Below are 20863 nucleotides of genomic sequence, written 5' to 3'. Positions count from 1 at the left end.
CTTGCACGTAGTGCACTTCAGAGACCCTGTCTGGCTGTGTGGCCTGTCCCCTGGCACGGGGAGAGGAGCAGGCTGCTCTGCGGGCATGGGAAGACCCCACGCACCCTCCTGCCCAGCCGTGTAGCTGCTGTTCTCAGGACACCTCCAGCCCTCAGCAGGGACAGGTCTTCTGCACGTTCTCAGGACCAGGTGGGCCTTGAGGCCGTCCGAGGTGGGCTGTATACTCTGAGGGGCCCCTTTCTGGACACCCTGGAGCTTCTCTGCAGTTAGCTGGGATGTTCTTGAGACCTGGCTGTGTTCCTGGAGTTCACAACCCTGGTCAGTGCAGGCCCTGCACCAAGTGGGCGAGGGATCACCCGTGATTGACAGGTGTGTGCCACAGGACAAGGGCCACTCGTCAGGAGGAAACGTGTGCTGTGCCTCTCGGAAGGACTGTCCAGCTTCTTTGGCAGCCAATAGAGCAAGTACTGCACCTGATTGTCAACGTTCACTGAAAACCACGGTGGCTGGGCAGCGCTGGGAGCCAGAACTGAGGGTTTTCATTGAGGAGACGTTAACTTCACATCATAAACCCGCGTGTCTCGGGGCTGAAAGGGTCACTCCTAACCCCATTGCTTGGGCCCGAGGGAGGAGGTGGCTGGCACAGGGTTACAGCCAGGATTGGTTTCCACCAGGACTGCAGCACTGGGGGCTGCACCCAGGGGCTCCCTGACCTGCCCGGAAGGTGCCCCCCTTGAGGCTCTCGGGCTTTAGTACACTGTCAAGGGCACCCCACATGATTCCTGACCCAGGTGCTTGCCCAAAGTGTGCTCAGTCACCCAGGGCCTGGGCTTGTCCCTTTGATGTTCAGGAATGAAAAAGGGGGTGGGGGTGCGCCCGGGGCCTGGCTTCTGGGGCTTCTAGTCCTCTCTTGGTCTCAGCAGCAGCTCTCCACCCCCGTGGGGCCAGCCCTTCCTCCCCCTCTTCCCTGCCCCCAGCCCCTGCCCCTAGCCCCTCTTTCCTTCCTGTCACTCCTTCTCCCTTTCCTCATGCTTGGAGCAGGCCAGCCTCTGTCCTGGGGTCTCTATCCCATCCCCTCCGCAGGCGGAAGAGTGAACAGTGTGGCAATCCAGACAGGTGAAGACTCTGCCCCAGGCCCCCGGGCGCAGGGCTCTGAGGGACTGCATATCCTCCCTTCCCTCCCCTTTCTGTAGCTCTGTGAGACCACACAGCTGTTTTTTTTAGAAAGGAATTCCTGAAGAGACCAGGGACCCAGAGGGAGAGGCATGCGCTGGCCGGGACCAGCTGCTAGGCCTTGAGGCCAGATCAGAGCAACAGACCGAGGTCGGGTGGTCACTTCCGCTCTGTGCAGTGCCCAGGCCCGCTCTGTTCCTGCCTCGCCCCACGGGCTGCTTGCCGCCGGGAAGTGCAGAGCCAGGCAGGGCCTTGGTGTCCTCCTATAAGCAGGGCTGGGAGCGCAGGTGCTGGCAGGCTTTACTTCAGCCAGGCTGACTCTCTGGAGCCCACCCGGGTTTGATCCGGGCTCTGGCCGCTCCCACCACGAGTTTCACGATGTTCCAGAGCTTGGTATTGCCAATGGCTTTGCAGTTAAATCCCAGGGTCCCTCATGAGTTTCCCTCCGTGGCCTCTCTCCTCCCATCTTCAAAGTGGCTGGCTTCCCCCCAGATCTTTGGGGATGGGCACATTTCTGGAAAATCCGTCCTGTTTAGCAATGAAATAAGTTCTGGAGGGGTCGGTCACTCTGCAGGGCTGAACTTTCCCAGTGTTGTCCCTGGGGCTGTTCAGAGCCCTTCAGAGCTGCAGAATGACCTCAGTCAGCTCGGCTCCTCACTGGCCTCTCTCCACTGCAGAGCTGGGGGCCCTTCCTGCGTGTGTGTGCCTGCCTTGAGCCGCCACCTGCCTCTTCCCTGTCATTACTTCAGATTAGTTGCAGACGGGAAAGTGGGACAGCTCTGCCCAGGATTATGCAGCACCGAAAGCTCATAACCTTTGAGTGGGGGCCTGATGGACTCTCCAGTAATCGTGCAAAGCACACAGTGCACTATGCAGGCTGGCCGCGTGCCTCGTGCAGACCTGAGTGGGTATTAATTCTTCATGTTCAGGCCGGGATGCCATGATGGTTTTATTCCCATTTTACAGATGGAAAAATCAAGTCACAGGCAGTCTGTTGCCTGAGGTTATGAAGCTGGCCCAGCGTTGAGCTAGACTGAAAGGCAGGTGCGCCTGCCTCCAAAGCCTTGGGGACCTTTGACTGCTGGGAAAGAAGTTTTGCTACACCCCGCCTCCCTACCCAGCTGAGACTCCGTGGGCTCAGGCGGGCAGCCAGGGAGGAGATGGCTGCAGATCATGGCGCCTTGGCCTCTGTGAATGCCTGTTTCTTACAGACTCGGTGATGAATGGGATGTTCTCCTGGAGTGTGTTTTCTGTGCTGTAGGGCATGTAGGGAAGCTGTTATTAACAAAAATAAGGTTGGTGGCGAACTCACTCCAGAGTTAAGTGTGCTTTAAAAATAACTAAAAATCTGCCTGTAGTTTTCCTGGCACACATTTGGGGCCAGCAGGGAAGATCTTGCCAAGCATGCTTAGAGAATCCTTGTTGTAGATGAAGCACAGATAAGGTGACCCAGGCATCAGGAAGCATGCTCTAGGGCCAGATGACTGTAGGAGAGGATTGTGGGACAGGCTTGCTCAGGGACAGGAAGCAAGGAGGAAGTGACAGAAACTCTGAAGGGAGGTGGGAGAGGCCTCTTCTGCAGGAGGTGGGGAGTGGGGTCAGTTGCCCCAGCAATGAAAACACAGCAGCTGCAGTTGTCACGAACACGTACTTGTTAGAAGATAACCTGGTGTGACGTGGGACAGTCGCGTCCTGGTTTGGGACCGATTCCCATCTGGGTTTCCTGCATCTGCCGTTATGAAGGGCCTCTTCAGGGAACAAGCGCTGAGTCAATGGAGTCCCCGCATCTTTGGTGAATGACTTTGGCCTGAATTGCCCCGTTCTGTTTTACCCATGCGAACACACTTTGTGGAACTCATAAACCCACAATTACCGCAGTTTCACTTTGTAGAGTCTCTCTCCGTAACCCGGAGAGAGCGTATCATTTAGCTTTGGTGGTGTCACAAGCCACCCCCGAGCTCAGTGACTCAGAACAGCAAACCTTCATTTTTCCTCCATGCCCCTAGGGGTGGTCTGAGGTGGCTGGGTTCCACTGGCTCTTGGTTGGGCTCAACCAGGTGACCCTGCACCACGCACCTCTCACCCTCCTCTCAGCCCAACCAAGCAGAGATGCCAAAGGGCACGTGGACACACGGCCCATGGTGAGGTCTTACAACTGGCAACTGTATTCTGTTGTCCAAAGCAAACCACCCAAGCCAAGTTAGAGGATGAAGGAATAGTTCACTCCTTTCTTTGAAGGAAATATGGAGTCATTCATGTGGCAAAGGACCTGATTACAGCAAGGAACAATAAATGGAGCCCAGGGATGCAAATAGCTATAAATTACTATTTATCAAACATGTGTGCCAGGACTAAGCATATGTAACATCAGCTAACAGTTTTGAAGACTTACTGTAGACACTTTTTAAAGCACATTACATGAGTTAGTTCATTTAATGTACAATTCAGATCTGGTGATCATTTCCTATCACATGCAAGGAGACAGGGAGAGAGAGGTTTAATGTCCTACTCAAGTTCAAACCTGGGTACCTTGGTTCCAACCTTCAGGCTCTTACTTCTAACACTGTGGGGGATTTGTTGCTGACAGGGATGTCATTTGGGAGTACGAGGGTTCAGAGAGCTTAAGTGACTTGTCTGAGGCCACTAGGTTGACACGGGTTTGGAATCCAGACCCCTGTGATTGCTGTGTCCTTTACACCATACTATAGGCTGGCAAGTGTCAATCGGAGAGTGTGGCTTTGTTCTAATTACTGACCATGATGTGATCAAAAGCGTCAAATTCCGGGTATAAGATTGAAACTGCCAAAGTTTTTGTGCAGAACTCTGTTTTTGTTAGTTTTCTTCTGGGTCTCAGCAACAACCTTTTGTTATCTTTGAGTTAAATGTGAAAAAATATTCCTTGCTCCATCTTTTTGATTAATATTCCTTGAAAGAAAATGTGTGTCCATATACGTAGCCTAAAGAGAGACGCCAGCATCCAGACGTCCCAATTTGAAGGAGGCTTTGTGTTTTAGTAGAGGTTAATTAAGATCCATCGGATTTTCCCCCTTAAAATATAAAAGTAGAATAATATAATTAGCTATTTTTTCCCTCTTTCCCAGAGGGCGGATTTAAATGTTCTACCTAAATGAAGCTATTTATTTAAATCCATCCAGTTTTCCTTTGAAGTTTCATATACCTTTCTTCTGCTTTATCAGCTTATAGCTACAACAATTTAATAAGTTTTTCCCGGGGTGAAATTGGATGCCCTTTATCGATCTTACACTGAGGGGGCATTCAATTACTTCATCTGGAGTGGTATTTCTGGGTCTCTCAATTACAGTTTTGTTATAAATGGCCTGCTAATGATGCCTGGGGTGCACGGGTTAGCAGGGGCACCCAGACAGAGGTGTGGTAATTGAACGCTTTCTATTTGGGGAGCAGCTATCTGATCTCACGGTGGCGCCGGGGTCCTGCCGTTGTGGTCTGCATCCACAGGGCACAGAATGGAGCCGGGTCGGGCACCCCTCTAGCTGAAATGCACACCTGAGAACAGGGGCTGCTGCGTGCGTGGAATGCCAAGCGTCCTGGCTACTACGGGTCCGCTGGCACCGACCTGGCCATTCCAGACAGGTGGTGTGCAGGGGTACACGTTTTGAAGGAAGAACCCCTGGAGTGGTAGGTTTCTGAACGAGTGTTCGTGGGACAATCCGTGGCATGTGGAAAAGGCCAGTTAAGGAACGTGATAGCAATCCGTTTTCCTTCCGGTACAGTCATGTTAATTTGATGATTTGGTTTTTCCTCCCTGAGTTATTTTATAGCTACACGCATCGTAAAGACCCTTTTGCAGGAAGATGCGACCTGCCTCCTTCCCACGCTCTGGTTCTCAGGGCAGCACAGCGTCTGGCCCTGCCTCCTCACCCGCCTGGTCCCTGCGCCCCACCAGCCCATTCCCCCGAGGGTCTGCCCTCCCAGGGACTTGGCTCCCTGGCTTCCTCGCCTCCTCAGGTCCGGCTCCAACGTCCCCTCTGAGGTCAGTTCTTCTCTGGTTACCCTGGGCGTGGGACTCCTTCCTCTCAGGCAGCAGTTCTCACCCAGGAGTGACTATGGCCCCCAGAGGACGTGTGACCACATCTGAAGATGTTTTTGCTTGTCACATCTCAGGGGAGGGGTGCTTCTGGCATCTGGTAAGTGGAGGCGAGGGATGCTGCTCAATGTCCTGCAGTGCAGGGGACAGCACATGGTCGTCCAGCCCAGGCATGGTGCAGGGAGAACCTGGCCTGTCTGTCCTCCTCACAGCCTGTGTGGTGCCCGAGGTTACCTTGCGTGCACCTTCTTATGTCTGTCCCAGGTGGGACAGAAGCTCAGGTGGGGAGAGCACCCCCACCCCGCGCCACTGCTACCTCCGCACCAGCTCTTTCAGGGGAGGGCTTGTCTGGAAGCCCCGAAGCTCAGGCCTCCCGCTTGCTCACAGGGCACCGGCCACGTACGGGCCTTGCTAGGAGATTCTTCACCCACCTTCCTCGAGGTGTATTTTACATGCTGCACAGTGGCTATAAGTTTTGGTAAAACTTGTAAATCTAAGATATTCTTATTTTTTTTTTCTCAAAGAGAACCCCCAGGGGTGCTTCCAACACCAACAGATTATCCAACTCCTGACCCCAGCTGAAGGGTCACTACTTGCTGAAGTTCAAGTGTGCCCACTTAAGGCAGCAGTAGGGAGTACTGGGTCCCCAGGGCACATGCGTGTGTCCAAATGGCCAGGAAGGTGGGGGATTCCCACAGCAGCCTGAGCAATGAGGGTCCTCACGGAAGGGCTCCTCCCACGGTCCACAGTTTATCACAGAGGTGGCAGCTTAGGAGCAGACGGTGGGACAGATGCCCAGGGCCGGAGCAGGAGCACTTCTGTGGGGGACACAGGAGGTGTGTCCGTGCTGTCCCTCTGCAGGCCCCCTCCTCCACACATCCAGCAACCCTGCGGCTCTCAGGCCCCCGTCCTTTATGGGCACTTGTGGAGGTCCTGTTACATCGGCTTCATTGACTGTCACTTCCCTAGACACCGTTACGAACTCAATCCCAGCAACTGCCTTCTCCTGCCGGGAGCCTGGGGACCTGGGCTGAAAGTTCCAAGCTTCTAACAGAGGCTAGTCTTTCCGGTGACCAGTTCCCCTTCCTGAAGCCACCTAGATGTTCGCCATATTAGCATAATTAGCTCAAGTGCCCTTGGCAGAGGCTTATATAACAAACCATGCTCCTGCTTCCTGGACACTCGGCACTCCAGGGATTTAGAAGCTGTGGCCAGGAGCAGAGGTGGAGACCCGGTGTGTATCTTTATATATACACATCCCCACCTTGTGCTGGCCTCAGGCCCCACCCCTGAGCATGCCCAGCACGGGCCAGCCTTCAGAAGGAGCTTTTCCACCAGTGAGTGGGTGGGCGAGTGAACGGATGACAGGCGCAGAGGGGACATCGTACCCGAGTGTTCTCCCAGGGCTCCTACGGCATCTCCAGCTGTCGCCCAGTTCTCTATGTTCAGAAGCCAGCCTCGTGCAGCTGGGGTGGCTGCAGATGCAGCTGCCAGTAGACAGCAGGCCTGCTCCCTCAGTCTGCCTGCCTGTCACTCCCTGACTTCCGAGGGTTATTTACGTTGCACGGAATGAGATACTTTTGCTCTTGGTGAGAATGTTTTGCCCATTGTGTTGGGTTCAGATTATGTGCATTCCTGTCTTGTGGCTTCACGGCTCGTGTTTGTTTGTTTGTTTACAAAAGAACCTGACGAGGCCTTCTGCAGAGAGAGAGGGAGCGTGCCAACTCCCTCCCGCCCGGCTCCCGGCTGGAGTCTCCGTTTTGACCCGGCGCGGCCCCGTCTTCGGCATGTGGGACGATGTTCTCTTGGCTCTGGGATGGACTTTCCGAGCAGGGGCTCTTGCCCTTCTGTTTCTTTGCTTTGGAGGAATTGTTTGTACCAAGTGATGGGTCAGGGGTGATTAAGCAAGCTGGGAGCAGAGGTCTGGGCTTGAGGTCCCCACATGCCTCTCCAGCTGCCCCAAGGGATGCAAGAGCCGGGACCCCGAGATGTCTGACCTGGACTCCGGGGGCAACTCCTCCCTTGTTCCCTCCCTGCCACGTCACCCACCCACACCCCTGCTGACCCTCACTCATCGCTCGCTGACCAGCGATCTCACACCCGTTCCTTGAGACCTGATGAAAATTTCCTGGTTAATTATGTTTTGCAAATTTTATGTCTTATATTCCTTCCTTGTGATGCAAAGGCATTATTAACATAGTAAAAGCCCTGAAAAGACCCACCATAAAGAATTCCATGTCACTGTGTCCATCCCACCTTTTCTCTATTTAAGTGAAGCACAAATACTTACTGATAGCATGCAGAACATTTTGTGGGTGGAAGATGTTTTGGGAAAAACTGCTTGGCTATTTCTTGGCCAACAGATTTCAAGAAAACATGGGCTTTTTGATCCAATGGAAGTGAAGATTTCCATTGAAGTTCTGATGGCTCAGTCCTCTAGCCAGGACAAGTACAAGGAGACTCTAATGAAGGGTGGATTAATGCCGCCTCTCTGTGGACAGGAGTGTTCGAGGGGTGTGTGAGTAGAGGTGGAGGTGAGTCTCTGCCTTTGAGAGATTGTCCATCACTAAGGAAAAATAATGTGGCAGAGGATCTTCCATCCGGGACTACATTTCAAATGTCCATGGTGTTCATTGCAATTTAAAATCATAATAGTTATCATCATTGTTGATAATGTTGTTATCAATGTTACGTACCTTTTATGGGATGCTAAATATATGTTGGGCTTTAGCAAACTCTTTATGTATATTAACTAATTCAGTACTTGTTATAAACTTACAAGAGAGTTAGGTACCAAGACTCAGAGAAGTTGGACCGCTTGTCTAAGGTCACACAGCCAGGACAGGGATCTACCATGGTGAGAAACCAAGCAGGTCTCCTTGTTTTGCTCATTCAGTTCTCCTTTTAAGACATCTTCAAAGAAGTGTCATTTGGGCAACAATACATTTCATAACCATGGGACTGTGTTAATGGATTTTTAAGAATCATGTCTTCCCCAGGATGACGGAAGTGGAAAATTATTTCAAGACCTGAAGTGTTACGCTGCTCAGGGGAACACTGTATGTTGGACTTAATTGCTTAATAACTTAAAGCCAAATGGTTTTTTATATGATACACTCTGCTGAAGGAGAGAATCATTTCAGTGTTTTAAATTTTCATTAACTTTTGCTTCCTAAACCCATAGCTCCAGCAAAAGACGACGGATGCTATTGGGAGGAAAAGCCTGTGTTCTCTGTGTCCCTATCCTAACCGTTCTCCTTCTTATTCTTCAGATCTGTGCACTGACTTGAAGGCACTGATATTTCAATTTGTCCCTCAAGTTCATAGTCATTGGCTGTGTAGAGTCTCAGAACGATTGTAGAACCCTGGGGCGGAGACGCCGTAACTTAGACGCAGGAAGGCAGAGACGCGGAGGGGGTGAGGGACTGCACAGAGCCAGGCGTCCGCTGTGCCGCTGCTGCTGCTGGTGGTTAGGCCACATTTGATGGCAGAGGTCGAATCCCAAAGCCAAGTGCAGGGGCTCTCCCTTTATCCCGTGTGATTTTCTGCAACTTGCTTGTGACCAGGCAGGCTGGGCTGGAGTCGAGAAGTGGGAAAGAGAAGTGAACTATTTCTGTCTGGAAGGCGTCCCTGGGCTCTTGCTCTTGCCAAGTAACGTAGTAAGACCTGCTCTCTTTCTTTAGGTAATCGGACCTTTTTAAGAGCTTTCTCTCCACGAAGAGGAAACATTCCAAAGGAACGCAGGATGTAACAGTGGAAACTCTCACGGGCAACTCCGCGGATGGCGAGCCAGCCCGTCGCTCCAGGACGAGACCATGAGCGCTCCTGATTTGTGGCGTGTCCCCATGCTCCCCAGCGACACTGCTCCTGCTCGTGGTGTGATGGGGAAAACCTGAGGGACAGGCAGAAGCGCTCCCGTGCTCACCACGGCCTCCCTGGTGCGGTGGCTTCGGTGGAGCGTGACGACTGGAGCTCACGTCCCTTGGTTGTGTCTCAGAGCCGAGCCAGAGCATGCGCTTCCTCATTTCCCGGGGCGTGGGCTCCTGCTGTTTTCCTGTCTGCCTCTGCTGTAACCACAGACGCCCCCGAGGTTTCCTGGCACTCCGGGGGCTCCCCATGGCTCGCTAAGCCAGAGTCCGAGGGCTCTACCATGAGGCACTGCATCAATTGCTGCATCCAGCTGTTACCCGACAACGCACACCAACAGCAGGCCAGCTGCCGAGGAGGCCCCCACCAGGGTCACCAGGCGTGTCCCGCGTGCAAAGGAGAAAACAAAATCCTGCTTCGTGTGGACAGTAAGCAGATGAACTTGCTCGCTGTTCTCGAAGTGAGGACTGAAGGGAACGAGACCTGGGGCGGGTTTCTGCGCTTTAAGAAGGGGAAGCGATGTAGCCTGGTGTTCGGACTGATCATAATGACCTTGGTGATGGCTTCGTACATCCTTTCGGGGGCCCACCAGGAGCTTCTGATCTCGTCTCCTTTCCATTACGGAGGCTTCCCCAGCAACCCCAGCTTGCTGGATGGTGAAAACCCAAACGACATGAAAGAGCATCCTCACCAGCCCCCTGTAAACAACGTCTCCTACGCGAAGGACTATCCGAGCATTAAACTCGTCATCAACAGCATCACGGCCAGGATCGAGTTCACCACCAGACAGCTCCCAGACTTGCAAGACCTCAAGAGGCAGGAGTTGCATGTGAGTAGCCTCACGTAGACCCCCATGGACGGGGGTTAGAAAAGGTCGCTTCCTTTTCTAGCCCCATCTTTGAGAACATAGAAGGAAAATGCCCGAAACATTTCTCGGGTGTAGTGAGGATCCCTTGACAGGCTGACGGATCCGAGCCCACTGTCTGCTCGTGCGAAGGACACCAGGAGCGGAATCTGAGTCCTGACCAGCTCAGCTGGGAGTATCCAAGGACTGCCCCTCTCGTGATTGCATTATAGGACTTCTTGCTTGAAAGGGAGCTCCGGTGGCCACAGTGGCCTTTGTAGATGGCCATCATTTGGAATTTCAAAGTTAGGTTCCGTTTGACTTTTAAGAATTCTATGCTAATCGATATTTTGATGGCAATTTAAATACACAGCTAGCAAAACAAGATCCCAACTACTTCATGTAGATTGACGTGTGTGTGTGTGTGTGTGTGTGTGTGTGAGGGAAAGATAAATCATGATAGGATTGTTTTTAATTAAGCCTTTATCTTCATTTTATCTTCTTGTCTCTCCAATTTTTGGGGATTTTATTTTGGGAAAAAGAAAACACAGCCATTGGCTGTCCACCAAGTTTAGCTGTTAATCACTGTCAAACACAGTTCCGACTGGCGCACTCATCGGGATTGGGGCGTGATGGCAGGGTGGTGGCAATGTTTCTGCTAACTCTTCCTCCTGACCGCTCTCCCGATTCTCCCTCTCGCTGCAGATGTTCTCAGTCATCCCCACCAAGTTCCTGCCAAACAGCAAGAGCCCCTGCTGGTACGAGGAGTTCTCGGGCAGGAACACTACCGACCCCTACCTGACCAACTCCTACGTGCTCTACTCCAAGCGTTTCCGCTCCACCTTCGACGCGCTGCGCAAGGCCTTTTGGGGCCACTTGTCGCATGCGCACGGGAAGCACTTCCGCCTGCGCTGTCTGCCACACTTCTACATCATTGGGCAGCCCAAGTGTGGGACCACCGACCTCTATGACCGCCTGCGGCTGCACCCGGAGGTGAAGTTCTCGGCCATCAAGGAGCCACACTGGTGGACCCGGAAGCGCTTCGGTGCGTTTGGTGGCTCATTCCAGTCATCCTCTGGTTCATTCCTTCCCTGTAGTGGGCAGGGGAAGGGCCCTTGAGGAGGCCGTCCATTTATTAGACAGTTGCCTCAGTCGGTTTTGTGTTACTGTAACAAAATACCAGAGGCTGGGTAGCTTACAGGAAAGAGATTTATTTGGCCCACAGTTCTAGGGGCTGAAGGGTCCACACAGCATGGTGCTGGTCTGCTGGTGAGAGCCCTCGGCTGCATGATAACATAGCCTAGAAATAGGAGGAAACTGGCCATGTGCAGCAGAGGCCAAGCAATGGGGTGGCCTGCTTCCTAAAGAACGTTCTCTCATGAGAGACCAGTGCTAATCCCTTCCAGGCAGTGCCTCCCTGACCTACTCACCTCTGAAAGGCCTTGTCACTCAACATCGCCACACCAAGGGCTGGAACCTGTTCCCTGCCACCTGCCAGCTGAGGGTGGGGCAAGGGAACAGGTGCAGAATGGGTAGCTCTTCTCAACCTGAAGAGTCTTGGCATGTAACCCTGGCAGCGGGCTGTATGTGCCTGGGCTTGGGCCAGGGAGAAGCAACCCTCTGGGCAGTGGTAGCCAGTACCCCTCGTGCTGCTGCCAGGAGCCCCCACACCTGAGGAGCTCAGCTGCTCGGGGCTCGGCTTCTCTGGCCTGCCCTGTCTGCCACACCAAGGATCAAGTGCAACTGAGATAACTGGAGAGCCTGCCTTCTGCTTCCCTTTGCCTCAGGGTTGATCATGGATGCCTGTCCTTTCCCACAGCCAGTTTCTGCTCCACCCCAGCCCCAGGCACCCTGTGGCCCTCCGGTCACTGTTTCCTCTCCATGACCTTTCCCTCCTGCCAGGAGACATTCGGTCACTGGAGCTCAGGGTGATACATGGCCTGTTGTCTGCCAAAGTCTGGGCGGGCCACCAGGGTGTGTTCTGCATTAAGGACCCAGGTGGCCTAGAAGAGAATCTCAAAAGTTTTCCTTAGACCAACATTTAATGTGCTTCCTGACAAATGTTTGGTTTCTTCTTTTTGATGTTCAGCCTGGAGTGAGGGAAGGTGTGTTTCTTGTGGTCCAGCCGCATGGTAGCCAGGGTTCCTCGTCTGCACACGCCCTCTGTCGGGTGGGCTCCCTCTGGACTCCCTGTTTCCCTTAATGCACACCAGCTTGCCACTGGCGGAGGAGCGGACAGGCATGTGCCTTGGAAGCTGGGACGTTCAGCCACCTCGAAGCTCTTGTTGTTTTGCCCATTCTCTTTCCACGTCCAGTGACCTTGGCAGCCGTGGTTCCTGGCCGTGTGTTTTTAAATGTTCGTAAGTGAGATTTCCCATTTTCAAAGCAAGGGGCAAGTTGGCTGATCCCAGAACCCGTGTCCACCCAGGGGAAGATCAGTTGCTCTTGCTGTTTGGACAGATGGCACACTGCTGGAACATGTAGGTGACCAAGAGGATGAGGATAGGGTGTCGCCCTCCTGACTGGCTGCCCTGTGTGTGTCCTGGGTGTCACTGCGGCCTGAACCCTTTAGGGTCTCAACCGGTATACACATCGGCCAGTCCCGAAGTCTGGCGCACCTCATAGACACTTTTAGCTCTTCAGTAGGTAGGTGCACAGCCTTCGGTGCCTTCCACCCCGTGAGGGACATGTGCATTGGAACGGGGCAGCCGGTTGGCTGAGGCTCTGCTCCCCCAGATCCTCCTCAGAAGGGTACCTGGGCTGAGCCTTCTGCTGCTGTAGTTGGGTCCCTGGGACCTTCCCCCTGCCTAGCAGTGGCCGTTTGTCCTCAGTAACCGGCTTCTCGGCTCCTGTAGGAATTGTCCGCCTTCGAGATGGGCTGCGGGACCGCTACCCTGTGGAAGATTACCTGGACCTCTTTGACTTGGCCGCACACCAGATCCACCAGGGACTGCAGGCTGGTTCAGCGAAGGAGCCAAGCGAGATGAACAAAATCATTATCGGTATGGCATCCGCGTGGCCCTGGGGGCTGGGTGGAGGGGAGGGGCTCTCTGGGGTCCTGGCTCTCTCTGCCTCGCCTGCAGAGCCCTTGCCAATGGCTGCAGGTGACCATTGAGCCTCCACTTCCCACCCGGCTGTCACTCGCACAGCCTGTGTAAACTGTCCCTCACTCATAATATCACTGCAAATAGAGAAGCTTAGTCAACTCCGCAGCTCCATGCAGACTCAAGGAGGGCTGCAGTGGCTTTGTTTAAGTTGCCCCATAAATTAAGTAGGTGTATGTGACGTGGATTCTTGTATGATCCACTGCTCTAAGTTTGGGGGATCATAAATGTGACCAATTAGTCGTTAATACTCGAGCTTTTGTGACCGGGTCACTGGGGCTGCGTGAGGTGGGGGCAGCCTTCCCTGACATGGACAGAGCTCTGCACAGCATCCAGGACTAATTGCTGATTAAAAGGCCCCCCAACTAGTCCACCCAATGCCTTTGCATTCAAAATGAGGTTGGTTGTTTGTTTTTTAAAAATGCTAGAATGTCTTATTAAAAACCAATATATTTATGCTTTTAATAATTATTTTATTGCATATATTTAGGCATACACAGGGTATTTTGAGGTGATCACTATAGCCAGCAAATTAGCACATTTGTCTTCTTGAGCAGTTGGTTACCTGTGTGTGTTTTCTGTAAGAGCACCTGAACTCTTTCTTAGCAATTTTCCAGTACCCAGTACAAGTCCTTGACTCTGGTCATCAGGTATGCATTCTGCCCCTGAACTTATTTGTCCAACATATTTTATTGGATTCAGCTTAGGACGAGGTGCTGGTCTACTGGTGTGTTTTGAGAGATGAACATTTAGTCCTACATATTGTTTACACTGGTTACCTGAGGCATGGTCTATTTTTTGTCTTATTTTGATTTTTCAGATCAAATGAGCCTCTGAGTGACCAGGATGCATTCTAATCAGCCACTCAATGAGGACTCTTCCCTGTATGCTCCTGTCCAAGGAGCAGGTGTGTGTGCCCCAAACCTGAAGGATCGATTCTTTTTAAACTCAGAAATAAGTCACTGGGAGCCAGTGAGATTGTACCACCCCCCACCCCTGAAAACACCTGCAGTATGAATTGGCTGTTATTTATTTATTGCAGAATCAGGGTCAAACACCCCAAATAGTAAGTCTAGTTAATATTCTGCCATGTTGCACATGACATGCTTTTGGGAGAAATCTCAGGTTCTGTTAAAGAGCTACACACATTCACACTAGGACCAGGGAACAGAGACTTAGATAATGAATGAAAAAGGAAAGCCTTTGTTTGGTTTCCTAACTTTATTTACTGTTAGATTAGGAGAAAAAAAACAAAAAAACAGGAAATAAAAATACCACACTGATAGTTACTTCGAGCAGAGTTGGGGGCGTTTTGTGGTAGCTTTGTGGTGTGATAAGCAGGTGGACAGGCAGAGGAAGAGTGGACATCTGGTCCTGCTTGTCACTGCGGGATCTGTGCCACGTAAGGAGTCAGGCCTCTGCCCTGGACTCAGTAGACACATCTGTAAACTGGGCTTGTTTGACCCCACCAGTTCTGGACTTTGGCAGCCTGATAAGGGATTCGGTTCTGCTTCAACCCTTCTTCCCTGTTAGGTCCTTAGCAGAGATGGATGGGCCTCATCACCTTGGCCTACGGGTCAGAGGGGGACCTTCCTCTGCAGTGAGAGGCTCACAGGGCTTAGGACCCAGGCGGCCGACTGGGTTCCAGGGGGCTGGGGCTTTGGCGTGTTGACAGGCTCCTGACTGCTTGTGTGGCACTGACCCTTCTTAGCACCCTCAAGTGGCTGACAGCTCCTGCACCGTCTCCCCTCAACCCTAAGGGCCAAGAGGGGCAGGTCCATGTCTGTCTCATGGCCCTCATCCGTCCCCAGTGCCAGGCACCATGCAGGGTACATGCTAGACACCAAGCGATGGTTTCCGGGTGGATGAGGGATGATGATGGACAGCTGGGCAGACAGACAGATGGACACTGCCTCTGTGGTTCTGGAACCAGTTCCTCTGGAGGGCTGACGTGACTGGTCCCAGTCTAGGTGAAGACGCCTCGCCTGTCTTTAACCTCCCGCGTTCAGTGTGAGCAGGGGTTCGAAGGCTCCTGACTGCCTTGTCTTTTCGGTACCCTAGGGGATTATGCCTTAAAAAAACAGTAAGAGAGGGGGAAGGTCAGAACAGGAATGTCGCCCGGCGTGACCGCTAGTCCAGCAGAGGAAGCGGGCTGCCGACTTCCTGCGCTCATCACTGACCGAGGCGGCCGTGTGCCTGGACTAGAGTTTCGCAGGGTAGGTCACGTGAGCCTCTGCACTGTCAGGACAGCGAGCGCAGAGCGCGTTGACTGAGTCGCCTCTCTTAATCTCCGAAGAGAGTCCTCACAAACAAACGGACAAACCAACCTGAAAACAGGATTTTTCAGTGTCAGAAGGAGTCTTGCTGAGATGCCTGCTTTGGCCTTACCTCTGTCCTCAGGGTGTATTGAGCTATGTCATCCTTTGGTCACGTAGATGGTGATAAATGGACTGGGACCTGTCCCCAGCCAGCCCTGAGTGAGTGCCAGCTGTGTGCGGAGCAGGGGAGGGGCCAGCAGTGGACAGATGGTCCTGCGGGAGACAGATTCCAGGCTGAGGCCCCCGAGGTCCTGCAGGGTCTTCCTCTCACTAGGTCCTGGAGTGTGCCTGTGACCAACCACTGTGGATTCAGGAAGGACAGATGCGAACTCTGTCCAACCCCCTATAGAGGGTTGGTGTCCCCAAACTATTCCTTGCTCCCTGACGCGTCTTAAAGGGAACCATCGAGAACCTTCTCCAGGGGCCCTCCAAATGCCGCAGAGCTGTGCCCTGCCAGCGGTTAAACACTGTGAAATGAAGGGTCTGGTGCTCGTGATGGTTGCATTTCGTTCACCCTGGAAGATGGGCTGGCGACAGAGGACCCTCAGTGTTCTGAGGAGGGCCGGACTTTCCAGACAGGGTTCCTTGGGGTGGGGGTGGGAGCCATGTGGTGGGCGTGGGTGCCAGTCCTCCTCTGCTCGGAGCCCATCTGCTGGCCGTGGCTGACCAGCTCATCTGTCATGGCTATTGAGGAGGGAGGCAGGGGAGCGGCGAGCCTGGCTCACTGGCAGGGGGCGCGGTACCCCAGCCAGCAGCTGCTCAGTTGCGGGCTCTGTTTCCAGGGGAGGCCAGCGCCTCCACCATGTGGGATAACAATGCCTGGACCTTCTTCTACGACAACAGCACAGACGGGGAGCCGCCGTTCCTGACCCAGGACTTCATTCACGCCTTCCAGCCAGACGCCAAGCTGATTGTCATGCTCAGGGACCCCGTGGAGAGGTGAGCCGCCTTTCCATGTTTTGCATTGGGGTGAAGTGAAAGGCCCTTGGGAAAGCAGAGTTTCCCTCTCAGGCAAACAAGACTTTGCTGCTTTAAAAAAAAAAAAATAAACAAGCTTGATTTGCGATGGTACTGCTATTTCTTATGTAAATGTTATTCCCAGGGTGATCCTCCCGCCTTTAAACAAACCCTAGACTGTTTTCTTAGCAGTTCTGACCCTGGCCTGCAGGCCTTGGCCCCTGCCATTGACCTGGGGACATGGGGCAGTTCCTGGTGCTGTCAGACTTGGGCACAGCCTTGGAATCAGCGACGTTGGGGCCCTCTCTGTGGTCTTACCTCTGGAACTCTCTCCCAGCTCGGCCGATGGCCCCGAATGTGAGCTCCCCAGCTGTCCTTGACACCAAAAGGAAGAAGGGTGGTGAGCAGGCCAGCTCTGCCCTGCAGTCAGGGGTTGGCCCCGATGAGGCAGAGCTGCTCCACAGTGAAGGGACGGTGACCGGCTTAAGTCATCGGTGATGCCGTGTGGTCGCAGGCTCTCGGAGGCCAGGACCTTAACTCCTGGTACAGTGTTCCCTCTAAGTACTGCCACATCAGGCACAAGAGGGGCCACGGCCTGCCCACCCTGAGTGGCCCGTCTAGATCAGGACAGCTGTCTTTCTTGTTCTGAGAGCAGGTCTAATTTGGGAACTTCTACACTTTGGTTCCATTTCTACTGCTTACAGCCTCATAGTCCAAGCCTATTCTTTCCGAACGGGGAGAACCTGACAGATGTTTAAAGATGGGGTCTCAGCCCTTCATGTCGTGTTTTACATTGGGCTAACGACATTCTGAAGTTAGCCCCCAAACGATATTCTGAAGTTCTGAACCCTGGTATTTACAACCATGGCCTTATTTTGAAATAAGGTCTTTGCAGATGTACTTAAGACAAAGTCAAACTGAACTTCGTGGGTGGGATGCTGTCCCTCTCTAGGACACAGGGCGTGTGCCACATTAGTGATATAGCCTCAAGCTGGGGAATGACAAATTTGGTTGGCAAGCCAGAGGCAGGGAGACAGGTGGGGAGACAGGCGTGGAGTTGATTCTCCCTCAGAACCTCCAGGAGGAGCCAGCTGTGCCAACACCTGGTTTCCAGACTTCATCTTCCTGAATAATGGAGGAGATCCCTGTGTTGGGTGCCACCAGCGTGTGGCGATTTGGCACAGTGGCCCCAAGAAACACACACCTGAGATCTCACATCCTGGTCCCAATTCTAACAAGAGTCATGTTTGTTGTGGACGTGCTAGAAAATGCATTAGAGAACATAAAGAAAAACTGTTACCAAAAACGGCTGTATCTCCCACCAAGAGGACTACCATTCATCTCCTGGTGTGTTCTCTCACAGACTTGGTTTCTATGCAGGGCACGTGGGGGCCACCACAGGACTTCCTCCAAAGTCCACCCTTGCTTAGCGGACCTCCACACCCCTCTGACCTCTACACCCCTCTGACCTCTACACCCCTCTTGCAGCGTCTCAGAACACGTCAGAGTGAACCGTCAGAGGAGAGCGGGGCTGTCCCTCCCTTGGTGGCCTGGGCGGTGGGAGCCTGCTGGGCCATGCCACGGGGCAGCCACTCTCGGCACCTCTCCAACCTCAGAAGCAGACCTGCCCTGGATCTGGGTTGGCCATGGCTCAACCTGCTGGTTCCCACATTGCTGAGGCAGGAACTGGGCTCCCCTCCTCAGGGAGTGGCTGGTCTCCCCGGCTGAGAACAGTTGACATGTGGTGGTGCTGCCTGGCCATGGGCCTCCTGGGGACAGGCCCTGAGTTGCTTCCACAGCGGCTCCTCCTCTGGTCCCCGTGGCCCCAGCCCCTGCTGCAGTCCACAGGGTGGGATGTTCCCTCAGGCCTGTGCCTTCTGCTCACCACGTGTCTTCCGGCCACTTCTCCTGGTTCCTTCCGAGGACGGTCAGGCTGTGCCCAGCTCAGGGGCCCGAGAGTGAGAGCGGCAGGTGTGGGCAGCACTCTGGGCAGTTGGGTTGGCCTGGCCCGTGTGCCAGCCCTGCTCTGGCCTGGAGGGACAGGAGCTCCTGGGCAGGGTTTGTCATGGTTCTGCAGACTCAGCAGGAGCTGGAGGGCACAGGAAGCCAGCTCCTGAGTGGTGATGGCCGTGGAGCTGGCAGAGTCGAGGCCAGGCTAGGCTTTAAAGGATGGGATGCCATGTGAACAGGAAGGAAGGTGGGCCACAGGGAGCCCGGGGGATGGCGGGCACAAGGTGAGCCTTGGGCCGGGAGGTTAGCCGTGCTGTCTGCCCCAGCCCTGGCCCCAAGTCTGCCTCTGAAGGAGGCTCAGGCCCACGCTGTCCCCAGAGTCACCAGGTTTTCTTCTGCCTTAAAAAACAAACCAAAGCAAACAAGCATCCCATAAAATCAACAAAACCCTGTAGTAGGAACTGAAGGTGCAGCTCTCTCACCTCCCTCGTCCTCGACCTGGCAGAAATACTTCATTAGCTGGACACTTATTGAGCCCCTGCCACATGCTGGTCACTGTGCTGGGTGCAGAGTATGGAACGGTGGTCCTGGGCCTGCCCTCTGGGAGCAGAGGAGGGGATGGACTCTGGGGTGGCCACTGGGACAGGGCGGGGCCAGGAGGGCAGGTGGTCTGCAGCAGTGATGCCCAGCGGTCCTCCCTGGCCCCCGCGTGAGGATTCCCTGCTGCCCAACAAGTCTCTCCAGATGAAGCAGCTCTAGCCTCACCACTGACCGTCTCACAGTTTCTGGGCATCCGGGACCTGGGCCTCTCCTGGTTTCTCTACCCCCGGGCCGCGCCCGAGGCTATAGTCGAGATGTCAGCTGGGCTGAGGTCTCAGCCGGAGGCTTGACCGGGGAAGCCGGGCTCCCATGCTCACAGGGCCCTGGGCAGAACTCGGCTCCTCAGGCACTGAGGAGGGGCTTCTGTTCTTTGCCGGCTGTTACCAGGAGGCTGCTTCCAGGTCCTTGCCACCAGGCTCTCCAAATGTGGCTATTGGCTTCATCAGAGTTGGCCAGTCGGAAGTTGGGGTCATTTGCAGCCTGATCACAGGAGTGACATCCCATCACGGTTGCTATATTTCATTGGCCAGAAGCAAGTCACAGTCCTGTCACCCTTATGTGCAGATGACAGGCTGCCTTAGCAGTCACTCAGCTCCCATTGGCTCTGGGCATTCCCCACCTGAGCTCAGGAAGCTGGGCAGGGCTTTGCAGCCAGGGAAGAGCGACTTCCAGCTTGATGCCCACCCAGCCGCAGCTCAGTCCGCTCATGTGCATATTTTCCCTTGAGTCACTGACAGCAGCAGCTGTCTCTTAGCTTCTTAAACATTTATAAAACGTGCAGCAATAGGGATCTCTCCTTCTGAACCCATGACTCCTGGGCTCTAAAGTGGCTGGCCCTTTCTCTGTCCCAGCCAGAAAGGATGATAAATACGAGTGTTTAGGTCACTCTTGAAGAAACAAACACTCAGAACCCGAGTTCCCATTAGTCTAACTGGCTCCTGGGCCGTTAGCCCACTTCAGTCTTCCCGTGACCTTGTACTTCTGCAAGTAGGAGATTCCTTGGGCTCCTGGATGCAGTTGGATCGGTCCAGATTGTTCTTTTCCTTCTACAAGTCAGCCTGGTGGGGGAGGGGATGATGTCTAGTTTCTAGTTTAAATTCACATTTAGCCTTTATTTCTATAATTGATCTAAGATAAGAGGATTTGAAAATGTTGGAATTGGAAGCCAGGCTGAATCACTTTTTTAAGTTTCTGGGGAAGGATATAAAAGGTACGCCTTTTTTTTTTTCCCCTGGAGGAGAACAGAGGAACAATGGAAGGAAGCGGGTAGGATGGTTCATGTGGCAGAGGCCGGCCAAGAATTCTTGTTCCAAGCTTCTCTCCATAAGCGATTGCTGCAATTTAGAACTAAAGAAATGCATCCCTATGCTAAATTGGCTCACTTAATTAAAAAGAAGCCACCAGTTACAAGCTGATTTTTCTTCATTTAATTCTGAAGTGGTAAAGATGGCTCTTTTCAAACGCACTCACAGTAGCCTCCTGCTTCTTCATTTGTGAGCTGGTTGATAGTCTTTGCTCAACGGGGTGGGGGGCGGGGGTCACAGCCCATGCACGGTGAAGGAGTGACTAGAAAGTGCTGCCCCCCCCAACTCCATGCATCCCTATTCCGTTCCAGGGATGCTGGAGCGGGGTCCCGCTCCACCTGCTGAGGGTCTAGCGGTGTCTACATTCTGCTTTTACTTCTGCATGTAGTCTCCGCCTGGTGCCCAGCACGGACCACCACAGGAGCTGTTGGTTTGCACATTCCATGGTGATGGGTCCCCAGGGAAGGAGAACTCCGCTCACTTAGGAGGCAGAACTGCATCTCCACCCCGTCCTTCGAGCTTCGGAACCTGGATCTCTGTTTTCTTGGTCTGCTCATATACACTGACTTCTCAACAGCTCCCTGGACTGGTTCAATGATTAATCTACTTATGATGATACTCTAGGAAGGAAAGGAGGCGTTTAATGAAGTGCCTCCACTTACGGGCTCTTATTCTTGGGG

The 20863-nt window shown here is 53.4% G+C and overlaps 1 protein-coding gene across 5 annotated transcripts in view; it reads left to right on the top strand.

The window, feature by feature from the left end:
- The window catches only part of Chst15 (carbohydrate sulfotransferase 15), a 71746-nt gene that overhangs the window by 32486 nt on the left and 18397 nt on the right, over nt 1-20863 (top strand). For all 5 annotated transcript variants that reach the window (XM_047554040.1, XM_047554042.1, XM_047554043.1 and 2 more), the window contains exons 2-5: nt 8923-9935; nt 10656-10995; nt 12806-12952; nt 16155-16311. In XM_047554040.1, coding sequence (XP_047409996.1) covers nt 9390-9935; nt 10656-10995; nt 12806-12952; nt 16155-16311 — 1190 coding nt within the window. In that variant the 5' untranslated portion in view covers nt 8923-9389. The remainder of the gene's footprint in view (nt 1-8922; nt 9936-10655; nt 10996-12805; nt 12953-16154; nt 16312-20863) is intronic.

This window comes from Sciurus carolinensis, chromosome 5, assembly GCF_902686445.1.
Source record: "Sciurus carolinensis chromosome 5, mSciCar1.2, whole genome shotgun sequence".
Lineage (NCBI taxonomy): Eukaryota > Metazoa > Chordata > Mammalia > Rodentia > Sciuridae > Sciurus > Sciurus carolinensis.
The sequence above is the reverse complement of the archived record's forward strand: the minus strand, read 5'-3'. Positions and strand labels throughout refer to the sequence as shown.